The sequence below is a fragment of the Leopardus geoffroyi genome, chromosome C1 (genome assembly GCF_018350155.1).
Source record: "Leopardus geoffroyi isolate Oge1 chromosome C1, O.geoffroyi_Oge1_pat1.0, whole genome shotgun sequence".
NCBI classification, from domain to species: domain Eukaryota; kingdom Metazoa; phylum Chordata; class Mammalia; order Carnivora; family Felidae; genus Leopardus; species Leopardus geoffroyi.
In genome coordinates this window covers 17,398,192-17,421,916 of record NC_059328.1, presented here as the reverse complement: position 1 = coordinate 17,421,916, position 23,725 = coordinate 17,398,192, and the positions used below count along the sequence as shown (strand labels likewise).

General features: G+C 50.7%; 1 protein-coding gene across 2 annotated transcripts in view; it reads left to right on the top strand.

Moving 5' to 3' along the window:
• Positions 1-1,315: 1,315 nt before the first annotated feature.
• Positions 1,316-23,725, top strand: part of TCEA3 (transcription elongation factor A3) — a 39,345-nt gene continuing 16,935 nt past the window's right edge. The window contains exons 1-5 of one of the 2 annotated variants that reach the window (XM_045476103.1): positions 1,316-1,510; positions 6,695-6,757; positions 7,529-7,634; positions 8,112-8,250; positions 17,793-17,855. In XM_045476103.1, coding sequence (XP_045332059.1) covers positions 1,442-1,510; positions 6,695-6,757; positions 7,529-7,634; positions 8,112-8,250; positions 17,793-17,855 — 440 coding nt within the window. In that variant the 5' untranslated portion in view covers positions 1,316-1,441. The remainder of the gene's footprint in view (positions 1,511-6,694; positions 6,758-7,528; positions 7,635-8,111; positions 8,251-17,792; positions 17,856-23,725) is intronic. The other variant, XM_045476104.1, reaches the window with a different exon arrangement.

The window sequence follows — 23,725 nt, the reverse complement described above, 5'->3', positions numbered from 1 at the left end:
CACCCTGCACTTCTGCCCAAAGTTTACACTTCACTGCTTCAGAGCAGATGACACCTCAACTGGTGCAGGTCCCCTCAAATGTGTTCTTCAAGTATCCTCCCCTTCTTCCTGACCCTCGCCCCGGTTGTGATCATATGGAATTGATTGTGTCCAAATGTGCTTAGGCTTTCTCTTGCCCATAGACTCAATCTCAAACTTGCTGGGACTACTCTGTCTTGTTTGTTGCTTGGACACTCAAAAAGCATTTGTTGAATGAAAGAAAAACCTGCCCGTTCCTACCGAAGTCCCAGGCCACACAGCAGCAGTCAGAAGCCCATGAGTTGTGACCGAGGCTGGGTCAGGGTTCTCTAGAGTTTTCTCAAGAAAGTCTGGAGATGTCACTGAACACCCCATGCCACAGTGCCCTACTCCGTACACACTATGAACCACTTTTCATGCTTCCCTCTCAGGTCCCTTAAAGCCTCTCTCCCACACAAGGATCACTTTGTGTCAATTAAGCCCACTAGTTTAGGACTTTTCCTGGGTCTGCTGGGCACACTTGGAAGGTCCTTCCACTGGAATCCAGATGTGTGCACAGCTGTGGGGGCACAATTCTGCTTCCTTCCCTTCACCCGAGATGACTCTTCCAGACCCAATCCCAGTAGGGAGGCAGTGGCCTGACCCTGAATAAAGGGCACCCACGCACCTGGGTCAGGATTTCTCAAAGCTGGGTGCATCTAAGTACCTCCCAAACCCTCGCTACTCAGAGAGCAGTCCTGGAGGCCACTCCGCCCCGTTGCGCTCCGGGGAGCTTGTTAGAAATGCAAAAACCTCACTGCAACAAACAAAATAGAAACAGAGGGCCTGGATACACGCGTGTCCCCAGGCCGTGTGCACGAATGAGTGAGCAGGGGGTACAGCAGAGTTGGATTTAATGATCGTGCACGAAATATAATCCGAGGGCACCAAGATGCCCGCACCTGGGCATAGGCGCGGAGCTAGGTCCCGCTTTGAGCTGCGATCGTGCACCGACGCGGGAGCCAGGACTCCTCCTAGAGCGCCCGGGGCACCCTCAGGCGCCCCCCCGCGCCGCGACTGCCTCCTGGGTCCGGGGACCACGGCCTCCCCACTTGCCAGAGAGCACTCCTTCCCAAATCTCCCTTCGGCAGAAGGGCCCAGGTGGCGGGCGCTCTCTCGAAGCCTCGTCCCTCTCCGCAGGCCAGGCCCGCCGGCGCGGGCAAACTTTGCCCGGGCGAGTCCTTGAAGTCTATATTTAGTGCACGTCACCCCTCCCCCTGCGGTCGAGAGGCTGGCGGGCCGAGAGGGGTGTGGGGGGAGAGCCCCGCCCCCGCAGGCGTGTGTGTCGTGTGGGTTTGGGGCCCCGCGCGGTTGCGCGCGCCCTCGGCCTTTGCGCCTCCCGCAGCCCCGGCGCCCCTCGCCCCGCCGGGCGTCGTGCGCCAGCATGGGCCAGGAAGAGGAGCTGCTGAGGATCGCCAGAAAGCTGGAGAAGATGGTGGCCAGGAAGAACACGGTGAGGCTGCAGAGTTTGGGCCACAGCCCCCGCCCCCAGGAGGCGCGGCGCGTGCGAGCCTGGTGTCCCGGGGGCGCGTGTTGGCGGCGCGCCCGGGAGGCGCGTGCGGGACTCGAGGGAGGCGCGGCTGACGCGGGGCTCAGCGCCCCTTGGGGACTGCTGGGGACCCCAGGGTGGGTGTGTGCACGGCCCAGGGAGCTGGGCAGGATCTTGCGGGACCGCAAAGACGAGGCTTGTGCATGCCCCTCTGGACAAGTGGGGTTCGGGGGCGCTGGGTAGCTTCTGCAGGGCCCGGGAAAGCGAGCGAAGAGACCAGGACCTGGAAAAGGACTTTCAGAGTCCGGGGACTCACGGCGGCCGGCGTGTGCAAAGCCAGGGGAGCGGCGGCGACAGCGGGGCGGGGGAGAAAGGGGAACGGGGGAGGGGGGATGGTTTACAAAATCCTGGATGGCCCGAGAAGGGGCAAAGAAACTTGAGCTGATGTGGGGTGCTGAGCCGCCTCTATCCCTCACCCCGGTAGCGGATCTGGAGGAGAGCAGCAAGGGACCTCCGATCCCACAACCTCACACAGCTTGGGGCGCCAGGAGCGGTTCTATTTGCAACTTTCCCTTAACTTGGCCGCAGGGTGGGGCCCCGGGCAGGCGGGGGCCGAACAGGTGCTGGGCAGCCGCTGCGCCCTAGGCGGGGGAAGGGGGGGTCGGGCTGGAGGCCTGGGCTGTCGGGGCCGGGGGAGGGGGAGCCGGACCCAGAGGGGAATCAGGACTGAGGGCCCTACCTGCGGATACCTGGACTCTCAGGCCGACTTGAAGTTAATGTTTGATCCTCTCCCTGATCTTTGCCTCGAGCTGGAGGCCACCGGGTTGCCTGGCCAGAGCAAACTTGGCCTTGCGTCTGCGAGGGTCTGGGCACACCCAGAGAGGGAAGAGAGGAGAGGGTAGCCCATGGGACTGTCCCCCCACCTCACCCTGTACCAGGGCCCTCCCAGTCCCATCATCCATAGCCAGGTGCTGGAACAGGACCTGCCTTTCCAGCCCATTCTAGATGTGACTCTAGGAGCTTGGGGGAAGGGATGGACCTAAGAGAAGTTTTAGAGCAGGGAAGATGGAAGAGTCCCATGGAGTGTCAAGCTACCCTGGTGTAGACAATGAGTTGGTGTCCATACGAAGGCCAGAGTTACCAGTTTCCTCATCTGTAAGAAAGATACGAGATTATCTGTCTCCTGGGCAGGAGTGCCTCTGCTGGCAGTGGTGAGGGTGGAGAGATGTAAAACTTCCTGGAGGACTTGAACTAGTGCTGGGTAAGAGTTAGAGAATGACGCCTGCTTTTGCACAGCCAGGAGGGACGCAGAAACCTGCCGAGTGCTGGGAACCCCCTCACCCACACATTCCCAGCCTCCACCCACCCCCCCCCACCGGGATCCTCCAAAACCAGTGCAACTGAGCCTCAAGTCAGAGGGCACTTTCCCAACTGGGGGTGACGGAGCTCAGCCCGGGTCTTCTGAGCTCAATTCCACATCACAGTCCTGTCCCTTGCTGACTCCAGACTTGAGCCATGAGATTCTGGGCTCCGGGGCGGGGTGGGGGAGACCGGGACACCGGAGGAAAGGCAGTTTTGGGGAGTAGAGCTCTGGCTGAGGAGGAAGCCAACCTGCCCTGGGTTCCCTCTCGCTCCGTTTATGGCCCTATGCTCACCACTCTGCTTCCCTCTCTGGGCCTCGATTCCCTCTTCTGTGAAATGGGAAGCGGAAACTGTGTCCCTGGGGGATGGATTCCTGAGGAAGTACCCGGAGCTGTCTCCCGGAAAGAGGCAAGCCTGGCCACAGGGTCTCTGTAGCACAGAGCTCGTCTGCAGCCACGTCTGCGCCTGGGCTCTTGGCAGCATCTGGGTGGGCACAGAGCTCTGGGCCTGTGGCCGACGGAGGTGGAGACTGCTCTGGGAGCAAAAGTGGGCCCGCCCAGCAGTGGTTAGGGAGAGGAGGACACACTTCCTGTAAGAAGACGGATCCTCCACGTTGCAGCTCAGGCCTGGGGTTCACTGCCAATTACTGAAGTCCCAGCAACTTTCTCAGGGCTTTTGTCAGACGCTGTGCGTGTGCACCAACTGGAGCAGCTTCAGACATACACCAAACAGTCACAGCTACGCATACACGTAATTACACGCAACAAACATAGCCACAAGCGCACAGCCACACACAGCAATAGCTAGACAAGCATCTATACACAGAACTGCATGTGAGTCGCGGCACTGGTACTGACATGATAGATACACGGACCCGTATGTTTACAGAAAGCCACGCACGCGTGCACAGCACAGCTACCCCCATACTTGCAAAGTTACGGGCTTAGCAAATAGCCACCGTTTCACATCACAGGCATCTCCCACAGAGACAAACAGACACACGGTGCTTCGAGCTGCCTATACACAGCTCCACACACGGACTAAAGATACTGCTGGCTGCACATCCCATCCCTGTACACAGACAGACACCCAAGTCAGCTCTTGCACACGGCTTCGCAAGCCCGGCTGCACTGAGGCTCCTGGCTATTCTCCAACATGACCCAGTTGTACAGCGTGACATTCAGAGATGCACACCCCGTGGTGAGCTGGAATCCGCTTAATGTCCATTGTTGATTTTTTCAGGAATTTTGCAAGCTGGTTGTTAAATACAGCCATTATTTTATTTTATTTTTTTAGTTGACTAGCGTTGACGCGCATTGCCACTTTGGTTTCAGGTGTACAACATAGTGATTCATCAACTCTATACACTATGCTGTGCTTAGCACGGGTGTGGCTACCTACCATCTGTCACCATACAAATGCTGTTAAAATACCATTGACTAGGGGCGCCTGGTGGCTTAGGCGTCAGGCACCTTAGGCAAAGGTGATCCAACTTTGGCTCACGTCATGATCTCACTGCTCGTGAGTTTGAGCCCCACGTCGGGCTCTGTGCTGATAGCTTGGAGCCTGGAGCCTGCTTCAGATTCTGTCTCTGTCTCTGTCTCTGTCTCTCTGCCCCTCCCCTGCTCATGCTCTCTCTCTCTCTCTCTCTCTCTCAAATAGAAAATAAAACATAAAAAAATTTAAAAATACCATTGACTATGTTCCCTGTGTAGAGCCATTATTTTAAAAATTAAATGAGGGGCGCCTGGGTGGCTCAGTCGGTTAAGCGTCCGACTTCGGCTCAGGTCACGATCTCGCGGTCCGAGAGTTCGAGCCCTGCGTCGGGCTCTGGGCTGATGGCTCGGAGCCTGGAGCCTGCTTCCGATTCTGTGTCTCCCTCTCTCTCTGCCCCTCCCCCGTTCATGCTGTGTCTCTCTCTGTCTCAAAAATAAATAAACGTTAAAAAAAATTAAAAAAAAATTAAATGATATGCTTCCAATGAAATAAATCGTATTAAAAACAAAGGACATTTAAAAATTTTAAAAATAAAAACAAAGGTAATACACACTCCAGGGTCATCACTTCTAATTAGTTTACTACATTTCACTAATTATTTTACTACATTTCACTCTCCATGGTCTAGAGGTTCTGTTATAACAATATGGTGGAAATCCTAGTATAACGGCATGATAGTGTACATTTCTTCCCAGTGCCTCCTTTTAGTTCAGTGACAGCATATTGGTAGCTTGAAATTGACCTACAAATCAGGCGGGTTTTTTTTTTCCTTTGAGAGCTGGGTGTTGAATGTTGACCCACATGGCACCACACTTACATTGATATTCCATAACTACACACGTCTAGACAGCTTTTCGTCCATACCTACACAGGTTAGAGCTGAAAGGCCTGAGTTTGAATCCCAGCTCGATGCCTTGTAACTTTGGGCAAATTATTTCATCTCCCTGTTTCTTGGGTTGCTCCTCTGGGAAAATGGGGTAATAATTCAGTAAGAATGAGAGTAGTAACAGTACCTACCTCGCAGGGCCAGTGTGAGAGTTAAAGGAACTAATGCAGGTGAAATACTTGGAGCGGTGCCCAGCACAGAGCAAGCCTTTCATTGGTGGTCCATGCCTGCAGGGTTACAGGCAGGCGTGCACATCCACAGGTCACGCCTCCAGAAACATACTGCTAACCCACGTTCCAAGGGAGGCTGAGGGCTGACAGAGGGCACCCCTTGGGATGTGGTCCTGGCAAGGAAGCCTGGCAGGCCGGGCGTTGGCTGCTGGAACCACACAGTGAGACCAGGGCAAGGGGCATACAGGACACAGTCAGCTGGTGCTCCCCAGGGAACCCATCTCAGGCCAGGGGGCGGGGCTGGCCTCTAGGAAGTGGGTGCAGGAAAGAGAAGGCTGAAATGGGGCATGGGTGGCCCAGGGCCTGGCAGCCAGCAGATTTTCAGATCTGAGGCTCCTTTCCTCCCGTCACCCCCTCCCTTCCCACCTTCCGCTCTCTGCTTTATTCATTCACTCAGGAAACACTGGGCTGTGTGCTAAACCCTGACGTTTCAGAGATTAAAACAGTCCTCCTTACCCAAGAGAAATGAAATGAGAGCGTATGTCCACACAAGGACTTGTACATGAATGTTCCTGGCAGCTTTATTTGTGGTAGGCCCAACTGGAGGCTAGCCCAAGTCCCATCAACAGGTGGATGGATGGCGGAGCCTGGCTGACTCAATCGAAGGAGTGTGCGATTCTTGATCTCAGGGCTGTGAGTTCGAGCCCCATGTTGGGTGTAGAGATCACTTAGATAAATAAACTTTAAAAAATCGTTTTAAGTTAAAACAAACAGGTGAATGGATAAGCAAATTGTGGTGCGTCTCTCCAATGGAAAACAACTCAGTAATAAAAAGAACTATCGATCTACACAGCAACGTGGGTAAATCTCAGTTACCCTGAGTGGAGGAAGCCAGATGGGAAGGCCCATATGGCCAGTAGAAGGAACAGCAGAACGAGTGGCAGGGGTCAGGGTGAGCGGTTAGGGCTGGGCCCCGTTCAGAAGGGCGAGAGGCCAGCTGGGTGGTGGGAGGTGAAGTTAGAGAGCTGGTCTGGGGCAGAATCTTTTGCCTCTGTCTCTCTGTCTCTTTCTGTCCCTTGCCTGGCCTTCAGCCACTTGTCTCCCTATATCCTGTTGCCGGGTCAATCTCCCCCTACCTCCTGAACCCCTCTTTCCCACCGACACCACACAATGTCAGAAAGGGGCCCGGCGCAGAACCTATGTCCTCTGTCCTCACCTTGTGGCCTCCCACAGGAAGGGGCCCTCGACCTTCTGAAGAAGCTGAACAGCTGTCAGATGTCCATCCAGCTACTCCAGGTGGGGCGGGGGTGGGAAGCCTCGGGGGCAGTGCCTGGGGATGGGGAAGTAAAAGATGGGGGCGGGGGGGGGGAGACCTCCAAGGTGGAGTCTGGGAGGAATTTCTAAGGGGAGGACCAGGGGCAGCGGAGGTCTTGGGCTCTGAGGGTGGAGACTGAGGCATTTAGATGGGGGCAGGGCACCTTTCACGCAGAGGGGGTCCTCTGGGTCTGTGAGAAAGATCGGTTTGCTTTCCTTGAATACCCCAATTCCTCAGGCCCTGGGGCTGTGGGATCCAAGGGGCCAGTGATGCAGGGAGAAGGAAAAGTCACCCAGTTTTAGATCCTCCCCGTGTCACCCCCACAGCCCCCAAGCATTACCAGAAGCTCTTGGCCCTGAAAAAAATCAACACAGATCCAAGCTGTAGTAGCCAGAGCTGTGTCTTAAGCAGAAGCTTGAACTCAAAGACACCAGGAGGTGGAAATGGTGAGGGGTCATCAGCAGCAGCCCAAACTACCACTGCCGCAGCTTTTCACCGAAGCTGCAGTCATCTGTCAGTGCACAGGGCTGGGCCTTGGGCACCGGACCTCACGGAGGGCCACAGGTCAGGGCCTCAAGTACAGGACCAGGGCTGTGACCCCAGCCACGGGTTAGGGCTGAGGCCCCGGAGAGGCTGGGGCTGGGGCTGGGGCTGGGGAAAGAGGGTGCGGAGCCAGGGCAGGACTTGCCAGCTAGGGCAGCCCATCCTGTGTGTCCGTGCCAAGACCAGCCCCTGACCCTCTCGCTTTGCAGACAACCAGGATTGGAGTCGCCGTTAACGGGGTCCGCAAGCACTGCTCAGACAAGGAGGTGGTGTCTTTGGCCAAAGTCCTCATCAAAAACTGGAAGCGGCTGCTGGGTGAGAGGGGACAAGTTTGACTCTGGCTGTGTTTTGCTCCCAGTCCCTGGGAGGGGACCATGCCTGGCGTCTAGCAGGCACTCTGTATGTTTGTTGAATGACTTGACAAATGACAGGTGACCTTGTAAGTGGGGAATGCCCGTGTTTGTCTACACAAATGCAACATTTGTAGACGTGTGAGTTTTTGTGTACGTGTGCCTATCTGTGTATGTATTTTTGTGTGCTTGGGTGTGGATGTATGCAGCACATGTCTACATACACACATTTGTGTGCAGACGTCTTTCTGTCTCGCTGTGTGAGCGTGGATTTGCACACAGATGGCATGTGGTATAAATGTATTCTTGCGTGTGTGCATGTGTGTTGGAGGCACGAGCGACTGTTCCTGTCCCTGCCCTTTACCCCTCCCTCCGCCAAATCCTGCGGGGATCTGCTGAGACAGAGGTGACTCTGAGAACAATGTCGTGCTTTCATTTCCAGACTCCCCTGGACCCCCCAAAGGAGAAAAAAGAGAGGAGAGAGACAAAGCGAAGAAAGAAAAAGGGCTTAACTGTTCTGATTGGAAGCCAGAGGCAGGCCTTTCTCCACCAAGGAAAAAACGGGAAGATCCCAAAGACAGGTATTTTTTCCTGGGGTGGAGAGAAGGGGGCGGCATGTGTCACGTCCTCTGCCAGCATCTCTGTGTATATAACTCATTTGATCCTCACGCCCCCGGGAGGTGGCTGTTGTTCTCATCTCCTGCAGTGCCCCTCCGTGGGTCTTGTTTGGCTCAATCAGACAGACTCAGAAGACCCAAACGGGCCATCCCTGGCACTGGCCTCACCTAGAGGGCTGCAGGGGCAGGAGACACAGTGTGCCAGCAGGGTCGGCCCAGGCGTTTCTCATCTACTAGGGAACCAACCACACAGTATGCAGACCTAGACTCACCTCCCCAGGTACAGGGTGATGACGCACACCACAATGTTGGGGGGTCTTTGTTAGAAGACAAAGCTGCCAGGATCCCAGCAAGGGCAATGACCAGCTCCAAGATTCACCGTACTTGGGGCAGCCCAAAAGCTATGCTTTTCTACCTATTATTTATATTTCATTCAGAGCCCTTCCTGTCTAGATGTCATTTACCAATCAGGGCTCACTTGCTAGAAACAGTGTTGCCTAGAAACACAGCTGACATCCCACCCTTGTCAGAGTTCCAGGGAAATGGGGGCTAGGAGCTGACTTAACCATAGAGAAAGAAAGGTGTTTTGTTGGCTCTTTGTTCAACATTTCCATATCGTGACAAGGAAGCTGAAGATTGGGGAGCAGAGACTTCCCCAAGATCACACAGCTGTTATGTGGCTCAGTGGGAGTCCGGTCTTTGTCAGACCTCCCCAGACTTCTGCTGAGAGGAATAGTTGTTTTTCTCCACTCTGTGCCCCTTCCCCCTTGCCCACCTAGCCAGGGTCCCCCAAACTGCATGACTTTCAGATAGACCCAGATGCCTTACCCGTGACAGTAAATAAAAGCCTTCATCAGGGGCGCCTGGGTGGCGCAGTCGGTTAAGCGTCCGACTTCAGCTCAGGTCACGATCTTGCGGTCCGTGAGTTCGAGCCCCGCGTCGGGCTCTGGGCTGATGGCTCAGAGCCTGGAGCCTGTTTCTGATTCTGTGTCTCCCTCTCTCTCTGCCCCTCCCCCGTTCATGCTCTGTCTCTCTCTGTCCCCCAAAAAATAAATAAACGTTGAAAAAAAAAATTAAAAAAAAAAAAAAAGCCTTCATCAATGTAGAAATAAATCCTACCTGTTCCCTGTCTGACCGGACCACTTAATTCCTTGGGTGGGGTGGGGGGGGGGTCTACCTGTGTTCACCTAAGAGATGAGAAGGCAATATTAGATAATACTGAACAGTCTCTGGTAGTACTAGATAATGGTAGGTAATATGGATAATACCATCTGTGATTTATCAACATCTTTAATGAACACACCTTTGACCCAGGCTAGCCACTATAAGGAATCATTTTAAGGAATTAACCAGATTAGGGGCTCCTAGCTGGCTCAGTCGAAGAGCATGCAATTCTTGATCTTGGGTGGTGAGTCCAAGCCCCACGTTGGGTGTAGACATTACTAAAAAAAAAAAAAAAAAAAAAAAGGAACCAGATTAAAGCATAAACACTATATATGTGTAATATTTTTTACTGTCATTTCTGAAACATCTTTAATCTCTGAACCCCTTTTAAATGAATGTTTATTAAAATCCTATAAAACAAGTGTTTTACAGAAAACACTTTAGGGAATGATGCTATGGAAGGAAGATCTCACCCAGAGGGAGACATACCTCCTCCAGGTTACTCCCAGTTTGGGTTGTGAAAATAGCTGTGGGGCAAGATGTCCTTCCGTGCACGGAAGAATCCCACATACTGAAAAACCACCTACTATGTTCAAAAAGCCCATGGAGAGGCAGTGCTGGATAGAAAAATATTTAATGACGTGGGAAAATGTTCACTAAGTATTACGAGAATCTGTATGTATGATATAGTATATATAGTATGATCCCATTTTTATAAAAATTAAGAAAGTGAGAGGCACCTGGCTGGCCCAATCAGAAGAGCATGTGACTCTTGATCTTGGGGTCGTGACTTTGAGCCCTACGTTGGGTGTAGAGTTTACTTAAAAAAAAAAAAAAAGTTAAAAAAATTAAGTGAATTTTGTGTGCATGTATAGGAACAAAGACGGGAAAGATATATACTAGGATGCTAATAGTGATTATATCTGGGTGGTAGGTTTGAGAGGTTTTTTTTCCTTCTTGTTAATTTCTGTCTTTCTCATTTTTTCCAATAAATACGTACTAATTTTTACAGAAGAAAAAAAAATGAAACTTAAAAAAAAATTTTTTTTAAGATTTTTTAATTTACTTTTGAAAGAGGGAGACAGAACAAGCGAGAGAGAAGCTGAGAGAGAGAGACAGAGAATCCCAAGCACACTCCATGGCGCCAGTGCAGAGCCCGATGTGGACCTCGACCTCACGAGTTGTGAGGTTATGACCTGAGCCGAAACCAAGAGTCAGACGCTTAACCGACTGAGCCACTCAGGTACCTGAAACTATTTTTTAAAAAACAAAAATATATCAGGGTGCCTGGGTGGCTCAGTCGGCTAAGCGTCTGACTCTTGATTTTGGCTCAGGTCATGATCTCACAGTTTGTGGGTTCAAGGCCCGCAATGGGCGCTGCTGACATTGCAGAGCCTGCTTACGATACTTTATCGCCCTCTGTCTCTGCCCCTCCCCTGCTTGTGCGCACTCTCTATCTCCTCTCCCTCTCTCAAATAAATAAGCATTTAAAAAATATTTTTTAGGGGTGCCGGGGTGGCTCAGTCAGTTGAGCATCCGACTTCGGCTCAGGTCACGATCTCACAGTCCGTGAGTTTGAGCCCCGCGTCGGGCTCTGTGTTGAGAGCTCAGGGCCTGGAGCCTGCTTTGGAATTTGTGACTCCTTCTCTGTCTGCCCCTCCCCCGCTCATGCTCTGTCTCTCTCTGTCTCAAAAATAAATAAAAACATTAAAAAAATTTTTTTAAACACAAAAATATATCTGTGATTATAATTAAGAAGAGCCTCATAGTCTACTTTGTACAATAAAATTGTAAAATCTGTATTGTTGGGTTTCTTTTCACAATGATCCCATATCGCTTTTGAGATCAAAACAAATAATAGCATTTAAAAAAAGTAAGCAAGTAAGAGTGATAAAAATCTGTTGTGGAAATAATGGAAAATATAGAGAAGTAAGGGAAAAATCACCCACATTCCCCCCACCTAAAGATAATCGCTCGATATTTTGGTGTATGGGTTTTTAAAAATTTTTTTTGTGTGTTTTTATTTTTGAGAGAGACGGAGAGACAGAGCAAGTGGGGGAGGGGCAGAGAGACACACACACACACACACACACACACACACACACAGAATCCGAAGCGGGCTCCAGGTTCTGAGCCGTCAGCGCAGAGCCTGACAGGGGGCTTGAACTCCTGAGCTGTGAGATCATGACCTGAGCCAGAGTTGGACGCTTAACCAACTGAGCCACCCAAGCGCCCCTCTGGTCTTTCTAAAGTGAAATACTTGTCAGGTGTTTCTGTAAGCTTTTTTATGTTTGTTACTTTCATTTTGCTCATTTTGCAATTTTGTGCCACTTGGAGAAATCCTGACATTTAACTTTTCATATGGCGTGTTCTGTTTTTGCAAAGGGGCTAGAAGTTTGGCTGGCAGGGACCCCCTGAGCCCCACGGTGCCCAGTGCGGAGTTAATGCTGACTGCATATTGCTAGGCCAACTGTATCAGCACTTCCTGTGTTCATGCTCGGGCTGGTCTGGTCACATGTGGTTCTTAGCACCTTAGCTAATGAAGGACCAGGACGGAGAGGCGTCTTATGGGATGAAATTGAACGACTAGGGGCTGGACCATTGGGAAAGGATACCAAATGGGATATGGGACTAACCTGTAGAATAGGCCATGAAAACATCTGGGTAAAGATAGCAGCCTGAGCACATGTGTTTCCTTTTGCTCCATCCCTGAATCCCACTAAAGATCATTACAGCGATTTTTTTTAATTTATTTTTTTCCCAACGTTTATTTATTTTTGGGACAGAGAGAGACAGAGCATGAACGGGGGAGGGGCAGAGAGAGAGGGAGACACAGAATCGGAAACAGGCTCCAGGCTCTGAGCCATCAGCCCAGAGCCCGACGCGGGGCTCGAACTCACGGACCGTGAGATCGTGACCTGGCTGAAGTCGGACGCTTAACCGACTGCGCCACCCAGGCGACCCACAGCGATTTTTTTTTAAAGAATTATAAGGATGACAAGTATGGGAGAGGAGACATGTGGAGAGCAGAGGGCCAAGTCCTGGGCTGGACTTGGTCACTTACACCCCTCCCCCCCACCCAGTCTCTGAGACTGAGTAGTGTGACCTGAAAAATAGACATTATTTTCTCAGGTTTTTTTCTTCTTAACAATAAAATGTTTTATTTGTAATACATTCTAATTATATTTAATGTTTTAATTTAACTATTTTGGATTATATTTATTTTATTATACAGGTTTTTACTTGCTCACTGTAGAAAGTTTTAAAAATACAAGTAAGAAAGTAAAAAATCCATCGTCTAGAGACAAGCACATATAATTATGTATAATCATCGTGTGTTTAAATACAAATATCATTTATGTAATCATTTGTATCCTTCCAGACTTAAAAAAAAATTTTTTTTAATGTTTATTTTTTTTTGAGAGAGAGAGAGAGAGAGAGAGAATGAGCGGGGGAGGGGCAGAGAGAGAGGGAGACACAGAATCCGAAGCAGGCTCCACACTCTGAGCTGTCAGCACAAGAGCCTGACGTGGGGCTCAAACTCACGGACCGTGAGATCATGACCTGAGCCGAAGTCGGACGCTCAACCGACTGAGCCACCAGACTTTTTTGTATGGGTCATCACTACCCATAAAAGACTTATTATATCAATAACAGGGAAGTATGCTCTGTATATTATTTTGTAACCTTTCTGCCTACATATATTTATTTCAACAGGAAGGCATGTGTACTGTAAAAAGTTTAGAAACTAGGGTGGCTCAGTTGGTTGAACATCTGACTTCGGCTCAGGTCATGATCTCACGGCTTGTGAGTTCAAGCTCCGTGTCAGGCTCTGTGCTGACAGCTCAGAGCCTGAACCTGCTTTGGATTCTGTGTCTCCCTCTCTCTCTGCCCCTTCCCCACTTGCTCTCTCTTTCTCTCTCAAAAATAAACAGTAAAAAAAAAAAAAAAAAAAAAAAGTTTAGAAACTCAAACACAAAAGAACAGAAATAACCACCATTAACATTTTTTTTTCAACGTTTATTTATTTTTGGGACAGAGAGAGACAGAGCATGAACGGGGGAGGGGCAGAGAGAGAGGGAGACACAGAATCGGAAACAGGCTCCAGGCTCTGAGCCATCAGCCCAGAGCCTGATGTGGGGCTCGAACTCACGGACCGCGAGATCGTGACCTGGCTGAAGTCGGACGCTTAACCGACTGCGCCACCCAGGCGCCCCAACCACCATTAACATTTTGATGTGTATCTTTCTCATCTTTTGAACCTATAAATGTACATTGGAAGGGCACTATATAGGCGGTTTTGTAACCAGCATTTTCCATTTGACAACATCTTGACCACTTTCCTGGGACGTTAAGCTGTTAATGCTGGTTCACTTTTCGCTGTGAATGAAGCCTCTGCTGAGGCTGAGCGGGAAATGGGGAGGTGGTCTCCCCACCTTGTGGGGAAAATTAAGTCGGCAGGGGTCCAATTTCAACTCTATTGGTGAACTTTTTTGTTTCAGTTTCCTTAATGAGGATTCATTCTGATTATTTATTATGTAAACACTAACCACATTGGTGACGTTTAAAAGAAAAATGGGGGGCGCCTGGGTGGCTCAGTCGGTTGAGCTTCCGACTTCAGCCAGGTCACCATCTCGCGGTCCGTGAGTTCGAGCCCCGCGTCGGGCTCTGGGCTGATGGCTCAGAGCCTGGAGCCTGCTTCCGATTCTGTGTCTCCCTCTCTCTCTGCCCCTCCCCCGTTCATGCTGTGTCTCTCTCTGTCTCAAAAATAAATAAAACATTAAAAAAAAATTAAAAAAAAAATGGAAAATATTTGTCCACAGTGTGCCTGTCGGACATCTCCTCTCCCGGTCCCGAGCTACTTGTACGCATTGTTTTTCCGTTCCTGTAGGGAAAGTGTACAAACTATGACCTCCCTGTTTGTTTCCCTTCCTATTGTATCCTAAGCATTTTTCTTGTTCCTGAATACTTTTCATAACGCTCATTTGCCATAGCTGCAGAATGTTTCTCTAAAAAAGAAGCGATTTCGAGCATTTGCTCTCAAAATGAAGCGACGAAGAAGGGCCAGAATGGGAGGAGTCTTGGAGGTTGAGGCTCATGGCTTCCCTTCTTTCGAATTCCAGCTTCCCGGTCTGGCCTGCACCTGTCCATCCCCGTGGGCATTCGGGGAGGAACGCCAGAGAGGAACTTCCGGGGGATGTGAGGGACCGGAGGGGCGTGTGAAGAAGGGTCTCTCCTCTCCCTCTCTACCTCTTCCCCCCGTGTTTAAGCAGGGGTGAAGGTCTGGAGCTGGATGGGTCTCGTCCACGGGATAATCAGACCCAGCCCCTGAGGCTGCCTCATCCACTGTCTCCCACACCACCTGGAGGACGAGGAGGAAGCTGGAAATCCATGCAGGAACATTGCACCCTCTGGAAAATGAGAAATCAGACAGCCTAGGACTATGGAGCATGGAGGGCTTCTTTGTTCTTCTTCTTCTTTATGTTTATTTCTTTTGAGAGAAAGAGAAACGGTGCAAGCAAGGGGAGGGGCAGAGAGAGAGAGGGAGGGAGAGAGAGAATGCCAAGCAGGCTCCATGCTGTCAGCACGGAGCCCAGTGCAGGGCTCGAACTCATAAACCATGAGATCATGACCTGAGCCGAAACTAAGAGTCGGGCGCTTAACCAACTGAGCCACTCAGGCGCCCCAGGACTTCTTTGTTCTGGAAGCTGCTGTAGGGACATCAATGTCCTCTCCCCAGCCAGCCCCTGGACGCAGATGCTTTCCTCCCCGTTTGACAGGGGAGGGAACCTATACTCAGAGAAGATTGGGATTGCAACTCATGTCATTGCCTCCCTTTCCAGAACGATAACTGTTGTATAGGCTTTATGCACATGGAAAATGAACTGCAAGGAATGACGCTAAACTTAATACTTGTTACCTCGGGGGAGCTTTCTTTTCCCACTTTTAGTTTTTATATTTCTGTATTGTTTGACTTTACGTTATCTGGCAACAAATGTTGATAGAGCACCCACTCCGTGCTAGGCACTCTCTTATTCGCTTGGGATAAGCCAGTGAATAGATTAGATTGGATTCCCCAGGAGCAGAGCCTGAGACAGATTCAAGTGCAAGGGGCTTACTTGGGAAGTGATTTCAGGAAATGCAGACCAAGGGGTGAGGGAGTGAGACAAGGAAGGGAAGGACACCGGCCCAGGGTCTGTTAGTGGGCAGGCTACTGCTGCGGGCAGCCAGGGCTTACATCCTGCTGGGAGCTCTGGGTGACGGTGGGCAACACACCCACTGGAGGGCTGAGGATGCTAGGGCTTTTATCCAGCAGTTCCTACGTGTGTGGTTGAAGGTTGCTCCTGGCACTGGCTGGCACAGAGAACTCCCTCGGGCAGACACCCAGCAGGAAGCTCTGGGGTTCCAGTGCACTGGGAGAGTGAGTGCCTGAGGGGACGTGGGCTGGGCACCAACAGTGTCCCCCACAGTGAACAAACTCCCCTGCCAACTTTGTGCTTGCAGAACTTACATGGGAGTTGGTGAGATACTCTACGTGATAAGCAAGCCAATTATATAGTATGTTAGAAGGGGATGTGTGCATTGGACCTACAAGGAAAAGGCTGGAGAGGGGTCACCTGGCTGGCTCAGTCAGAAGCGCACGTGACTCTTGATCTGTGGGTGGAGAGTTGCAGCCCCACGTTGGGTGTAGATATTACTTTAAAAAAAAAAAAAAAAGGAAGTGTGGGTAAGTGAAATGGGCAGTGGGAGTTCCCATTTCAGACAGATTAATTTTATAAAACCAATAAAAGCAGGGCACCTGGGTGGCTCAGTTGGTTAAGCAGCCAACTTCGTCTCAGGTCATGATCTCGCAGTTCGTGAGTTCAAGCCCCACATCGGGCCCTGTGCTGACAGCTCGGAGGCCTGGAACCTGCTTTGGGTTCTGTGTCTCCCTCTCTCTCTGCCCCTCCCCCACTCGCTCTCTGTCTCTCTCTCTCTCAAAAATAAATAAATGTTAAAAATTTTTATATAAAACCAATAAAGGGGAAATATATTAGACATCATAAAAAGAATGTAGCTACATGCATTTTGGAAAATAGAAACAAATTTTCACCTCTGGTCCCATCAGCCTAACATAACCCTGGTTGTATTTTCTTTCTTTTTTTAAAGACGTGTTTTTATCTTTATTTATTTTTGAGAGAAAGAGAGAAAGAGGATGCGAGCGGGTGGGAGGAACAGAGAGAAGAGACACAGAATCCGAAGCGGGCTCCAGGCTCCGAGCTGTCAGCACAGAGCCTGACGCAGGGCTCAAACGCACGAACCGTGAGATCGTGACCTGAGCGGAAGTTAACCCCTTAACCGACTGAGCCACCCAGGCACCCTGATATTTATTTATTTTTTAAGTAATCTCTACACCCAACGAGGGGCTTGAACTCACAACCCCGAGGTCGAGTCGCATGCTGTACCCACTGAGCCAGCCAAGGTTGTATTTTCTTTCAATTTTTTTTTCTTCTAGGCATTGGTTTTCCTGTGTGACTTTAGAAACAGTATACACCTAATTTTGTGCCCTTTTTCACTTGCCATTTTAACACAGCTCTTCTGTCTCCAAGGCCCATGTGTCCCTCTCCTTCTCCTAAGTAAGGTGCCCACAGGGGAGTCTGAAGCTGATCCAGCTCCTCGTGAGAATAGGCAATCCCGGGAATTCCAGTGTCCGTGGACTGCAGCCAGCCAAGGCCTGCCTGCCTGATAGCAAGAAGGAAGGGAGCCTGCTGAGAATTACTTATTAATAATTAGTAATACCAAAAAAGGGGGGTGGGGCACCTGGGCGGCTCAGTCTGTAGAACATGGGACTGTTGACCTCGGGGTTGTGAGTTCAGACTCCACTTTGGATATAGAGATTGCTTAAAACTAAAAAGTGTTTACTTATTTATTTTTTTAGAGAGAGCGCGCGCGAATGGGGGAGAGGGGAAGAGGGAGAGAGAATCTCAAGCGGGGCTTGATCCCGTGGCCCTGGGATCACAACTTGAGCCAAAACCAAGAGTCAGACGCTCAACCAACTGAGCCACCCAGACACCCCTAAAATCTTTTTAATTATTAGTAATACATGGCATAACACAGTAACGTATCTGGTACATACTAGGCTTCCTTCCCTTGATTGCTTCGTTTGATGGAGGGTAGGCGCAGGTGACCAACCCACACCACCTGGAGCTTCCTCTCCAGGCAGCTGGGGTCCAGGTGTGTTCCATCATCCTCATCCCGGCAGGCCTGGCTTCCGGAAGCTTTCTCCCCAGCCTCTGAGCTCTCTAGCTCAGTAGTGGGGCTAGCCTTCAAGAGAATCTCATCTCCAATTTCTGTTCTTTCAGGAGAGAGTCTGTGGACTCCAAGTCATCAGCCACCTCCTCTCCAAAAAGGCCATCGATGGAAAGGTAAAGGAAGCCGTGGGTTTCTCCATCCCAGAGGTTCTGTTCAGCATGTGTCCCTCTCTCTGCTTCCATGGAGGAAGCCCAGGGCAGGAGAAAGGAGGAAACTTCATACATTATGTTGCTTCCAAATTCTAGGACCCACGCAGCAAGTGGGCCCCTGAGTCAGAGATAGGGCTCCTTCACTGGGGTGGCTGACCAGTCACTGTTGCCCCATCACTGCCTGGGGAACATTCTCAAGGTCAAATTGAACCCAGTGAGGACAGGGGTCTTGAAAGTCTATAACTGGAGTGTGATCTCTGGGTTTGGTTACCCAAAATAGCATAAATCATCCAGTTATTTATTCATCAAATATTTATTGAGGGGTGACTGTTCTAGGTTCCTGTCCATGGATATAGCTGTGAGCAAAAGGAAAATCGCTGTGGTCATGAGGCCAATGTTCTAATAAGGAGTGACAGGTAATACATAAAAAAATATGTGACCGGCGCTATGGAAAACAGCAGAGTGAGGGAGGTTGAGAAGGATGGTCATCAAGGTGGTCAGGAGAGTCCTCACGAGCAAACCCTTCAAAGAGATGAAGGAATTAGCCATGCAGATATCAGGGTCATTCCAAGCTGAGGACCCTGTGTGGCAGGGGCCAGAAGCAGTGAGGGGCCCAGGGCTGGAGCAGGTGAGCGAGGTGGGAGAATTGGGGGACAGAGTGGCACAGGAGCCACAGGAGGAAACTTACCGGCATGCCTTTGGCTGCTGTACTGAGTGTGGATTGCCAGGGCCAAGGGCAGGAGCAGAGACCAGCCAGGGGGCCGTTCAGTAAATCAGGCAAGATATGATGGTGGCTTGGACCAGCACGGCAGCAGTGAGAAGTAAAGGACTCCGGATATATTTTGAAGAGAGAGCTGGCAGGATTCTCTGACAGACTGGGGAGAATATGAAGAGTCAAGATGACTCCAAGACTTTTTGCTTGAGCACCACCGAGGACGGAGTTGCCCTTAGTTGGAACGGGGAAGACGGTGTGTAAATCAGGCTACGGCGGGAGATGCAGAGCTCAGGTTTGGATGCGCTGGGTTTGAGGGGTGTCCTAGTCATTCAGGTGGAGAAGTTGAATGGGCACTTAGGTTATACTAAGCTAGAATTCAGGAAGAATGTCTTGGGCTAGAAATCTAAGTTTCAGAGTAATTATCATGTATCTAGTATCTGAAACCACAAACCTGAATGAGATTGCTAAGGAGAGACTGGCTAAAAGAGGGAGTGTGAGCTGTGTTCCGGGGGGAGGTCCGAGGTCAGAGCAGGGAGAGGTGGCTTAGAGGTGGATCAAAGCAAATGATTAGTGTCCAGGGGCCATGCTGGATGCTGGGGCAACCAGGTTAGGATGGTAAGGGTGTTGGCTCCTAGGAGGCTATGGGGAGCCGCTCCGTTATTAGACCTAATGTGCCAGTGAGACTGACACTGGAAAGAAAAGAGGCACAAAAATTAGGTCATTTAAGGCTTCCTGAAGATTAAACAGACCCGAGATGTTGATGGGGCTGCTGTTTGCTCTGTTCCAAAATGGCTGCCGGGGGCCAGCTGAGGAGTGGAGGCTCTGGTGAGTGCTGCTTGGGAGTGTGTCTGAGGCCCCATCCTGCCTCTGAAGAGAAGAGTCGTGTGGTCCCCTGGCATTGTCTTCCATGAGTGAGGTCTAAGAACGGAGGCTCCGGCGCCATCCTGGTTCCACACCAGTGGTTCTCGATGGAGAGTCATTTAGAAACTTGTGGAACACTTTTGTCACTCTGACTTGGAGGGGATCTCAGTTCAGGGTGCTGTAACAGGACGTCATGGAGTAGGTGGCTTAAGCAACAGACATGTATCCCTCACAATTCTGGAGGAAGGGAAGACCAAGATCAAGGTGTGGGCCAACTCAGTTACTGATGAGGGCCCTATTCCTGGCTTGCAAACGGCCACCTTCTCACTGTCTCTGCACCACACACACACACACACGCACACACAGGGAGCTCTGATTTCCCTCCTTCTTGTAAGGACAGTGATCCTATCGTGGGGCTCCCACCCTCATCTAAACCTAATTACCTCTCAAAGGCCTCCCCTCCAAATTCTATCACATTGGGGGTTAGGGCATCAACATGCGAATTTATGGAGGACACAAACATTCAGTCTGCAATGGGAGAGAGGGAGGAGTGCCGCGGCATTTTGTAGGCAGGAGCCAAAGATGTTAAATGTCCTAGAACACGAAGGACAGCCTTGCATAATGAAGGATTGATTGTTCTATCCCCAAAGGAAACACTGGTCATTAGTCTAGCTCTGGGTGTGATGTTATAATAAAAACAGTTCATGTTTGTGTAAGGATTTATACCTCCATACTCCTCCCCTGACTTTGTCTGGTGACCTTGAAGTCTCCTGACTCCCTCCCATAATGCACTCTTTTTCTGAAGGTCAGTCAAGCAGACCATGTTTGTCTTTAGAGCAGTTGCACTATTTCCTGCTGGTTCCGTATTGGGGGTGGGGAATCCAGAGGGACAGAAGCGAGTCTTGTAAATCCACCTTGTCCACTACCCGGACTGTTTTCTGCACTCTCTTCCTCTCTATTTCGTCTTTCCCTTTAACCCATCCATCGATCCATCCATCCAGCACGTTTGTTGAGCACTTCCTTGCAAAGTTAGCATCCTCCGGGAGTCAAGGTCCTCATCACCCAGTGGGTGACTAGTGGAGACCGTGGCAGACTGGAAAGCACCTGCCTGTCTGAAGGGGGCGCTCACTGCCCAGCCCAGCTATTTGTTGCTTTCTGGAAACGCAGGCTCTGTGTGCCATGTCTTCTGACTTTTTAAGGAAAGCGGGACATCTCAATTTTCATATGAAACTCCCAATTTTAAATATTGACAACATATTCCTGTTTTTCTAAGACACAGTAGGGCAAAGAAAACACATCTGGAGCCCACCAGTTGTGGCCTCTAAGCCCAGGCAAAGATTTAAACTCATGACCTCTGCCTTTATAGAGCTAATCACTAGCATGGAGGCAGACACTAAAATACTTTGTTTTTATTTTCCAAATGCTTTTTTTTTTTTTTCAAAAAATGTTTTTCAAAGCTATACCATTCGATGGGGACATAGGAAGAGTGTCTCAATATGACTTGAGAAGTCAAAGAAGACCTCATGGAAGAAACTGTATTTGTGCTCAGAACTGAAAAATAAAAAGAAGTTTGCCTGGTAGACAAGCCAAGTCTCCCGGGCAGTGGGAATGGAACAAGGTGTGGTAACGTAAGTGAGCATGGTGCTCTGGGAACTGTAGCTGGGGCATCAGGGGGCAGAGCACAAAGGGCACCACTGTGACAGTGAGGAAGGTTGCACTTTATCAGCTGCCCTTAGAACCCGGGTGTCTGGATTGACCTTTCGCGGAACAGTGGGGCTTGCCTGGCGGTGTAGTAACGGCAGTGCCCTCGAGGTGGCGCGCAGGAGCAATGAGCAGGCCTCCCGGTGCCTCTGCTCCTACCTGGGGCGGGAGAATTTTTCTAAGGGCTTGGTGATGTCAGATCACAGACTGGGTCTGGCGCTGGCACATCCGGGGAGCAGAAGGAAGCTGTTGATAAATCCGACGCCCCACCCCCACCTCCGCCAGTGATGCCTTCTCTGCAATTTGTCGCAGTTCCCACTCGTGTGCGCTGAAAGCAAAATGAGCCTGGCTGCCTGAAATGCCACCGACGCGTGAATTCCAGCCAGCCAGCCGGCTCCTAGCCGAGGGGAGGGAGGGACGCGGGCTGGGAGCGCCCTGCCAGGAAGGGGCAGTGGGTATGCAACAAGCAGCCTAACCTAACCTGAGTAAGGGGACTCTGGAAAACTCTCTGCCTTTTAGGGACACAGTGAGATGTGTTGAAAAGAATTTGGAAGGCAGGCAGATCTAGGTTTGTGGTGTAATTCTACCATTTGCTAGTTGGATGACCTTGCGCAAGTCAGTTCAGCTCTCTGAACCCCAATCTGTTGATCTGCAAGATGGGGATAATTATGACCCCCTTTCAAGGTCCTTATAAGAATTAAATGGGGTAATAAGGGGCGCCTGGATGGCTGAGTCAGTTAAGTGTCCAACTCTTGATTTCGACTCAGGTCATGATCCCATGGTTCGTGAGTTCGAGCCAGGCTGCAGGCTCAGTACTGACAGCACGGAGCCTGCTTGAGATTCTCTCTCTCCCTCTGTCTCTGCCCCTCCCCTGTTCTCTCTCCAAAGAAACTTTTAAACACACAAATGTGGTAACAAAATGCTTAACGCTGTTCCTAACCCATATAAATGCACAATAAATGCATAATGCTTGGTGATAATTCTGACACTTACTGTGCAAGCTATGTAAATTACCTAACGCTGCATTACTAGAATTCTCTTAGGTGCTTTAATCCTCTCGGAAACTTTCTGAGATGGGCACTGTCGCCATCCCCATTACTAGGCCAAGGTCACATAGCTACAGAGTGGTGGTGTCAGGCCTTGACCCCGGAGTGTGGCTCTGGAGCAACTTGTTCTTAAAATTTTTTTTTTCAACGTTTTTATTTATTTTTGGTACAGAGAGAGACAGAGCATGAACAGGGGAGGGGCAGAGAGAGAGGGAGACACAGAATCGGAAACAGGCTCCAGGCTCTGAGCCATCAGCCCAGAGCCCGACGCGGGGCTCGAACTCACGGACCGCGAGATCGTGACCTGGCTGAAGTCGGACGCTCAACCGACTGCGCCACCCAGGCGCCCCAAGGAGCAGCTTGTTCTTAATAAGTATACCACTCAGTGTGGGCATCCCCAAGTGAAAACTGTTGTTATCATGACTCCTTCCACGCAGCATGCGCCAGGCTCCCCTGTGTCGGTTCCCTACTAATGAGTCCTATAGACACCGAGGATGTGGTGGTGGGGTTTGCAGGTTACTGAGGGGCACCAGGAAGAATCTGGGGCTCCATCATGACTGGAGGTGAGTTGGCCTGGGTTGTGGGAGTTGACAGGCACTGACTCAGCTCCCTGTCTCGATCTCAGGGGGCAGGGTCACCAGCCTTCCAAAGAGGACCTGTCGCCCACCCAATTCAGCTCTATCTAGGCCCTGTGGGTGTGCCTTTCATCTCTTTGTGGGCGACTCCCTCAACTCACATTCATTTATTCAACAAAGGTTCATCAAGTGTTGGCCCAGAGCACTGTTCCAGGTGCTGGAAAACAGTGGTGAACCGGCCAAAGGGGTCCCTATACTCTGGAATCTATCGTCTGGAGATGGAGGCAGACAGTGTTTATAAACACACAAACAAGTTAATTATAGACTTGGATAAGTGCTATGAATGAAAGAAATCAGGTCATGCGCCAGAGAGTTACAGGGCAGGGACAAGCTGCTGGGCTGGGCTGGTCAGGGGAGGCCTTCCTGAGGATGTGATATGTGAGCCGGGCCTGACTGGTGGGGAAAAGGACCAGTTGTAAGACAATCTGGAGGAGGAAGAGCTTTCCAGGAGGAGGGAGCGGCCAGTGCAAAGGCACTGTGGTGGGAGTGACAGGTGTATTTAAGGAAGAGAAAGAAGCTGTGCAGTGGGGGGCTTCAGTGAACTGGAGTGTGGCATGATATTAGGTCAGAAGGAAGGCAGGGGCCGATGTGGCAGGGTGGGGGGCTGGGAGGCCAGAGTGAGGAGTTTGGCTTTATACTGAAAGTGATTGGAAGCCATTAGAGGGTCAGAAGCGGGGAGCTATGATATCAGCTGTGAGTTTTTGAAAGGGTTCCCCTGGGCTTCTGTGTGGCAAATGGGTTGTAAGGGGGGCAAGAGGATGTCGAGAGACCAGCTTCAGGGCTACTGTGGCTGCGCAGGTGAGAGCCCCGTGGCCAGGACTAGGGTTGGGTGTGGGGAGATTCGTTCTGGTTGCAGGCAGCCCCTTAAGCTCTAGA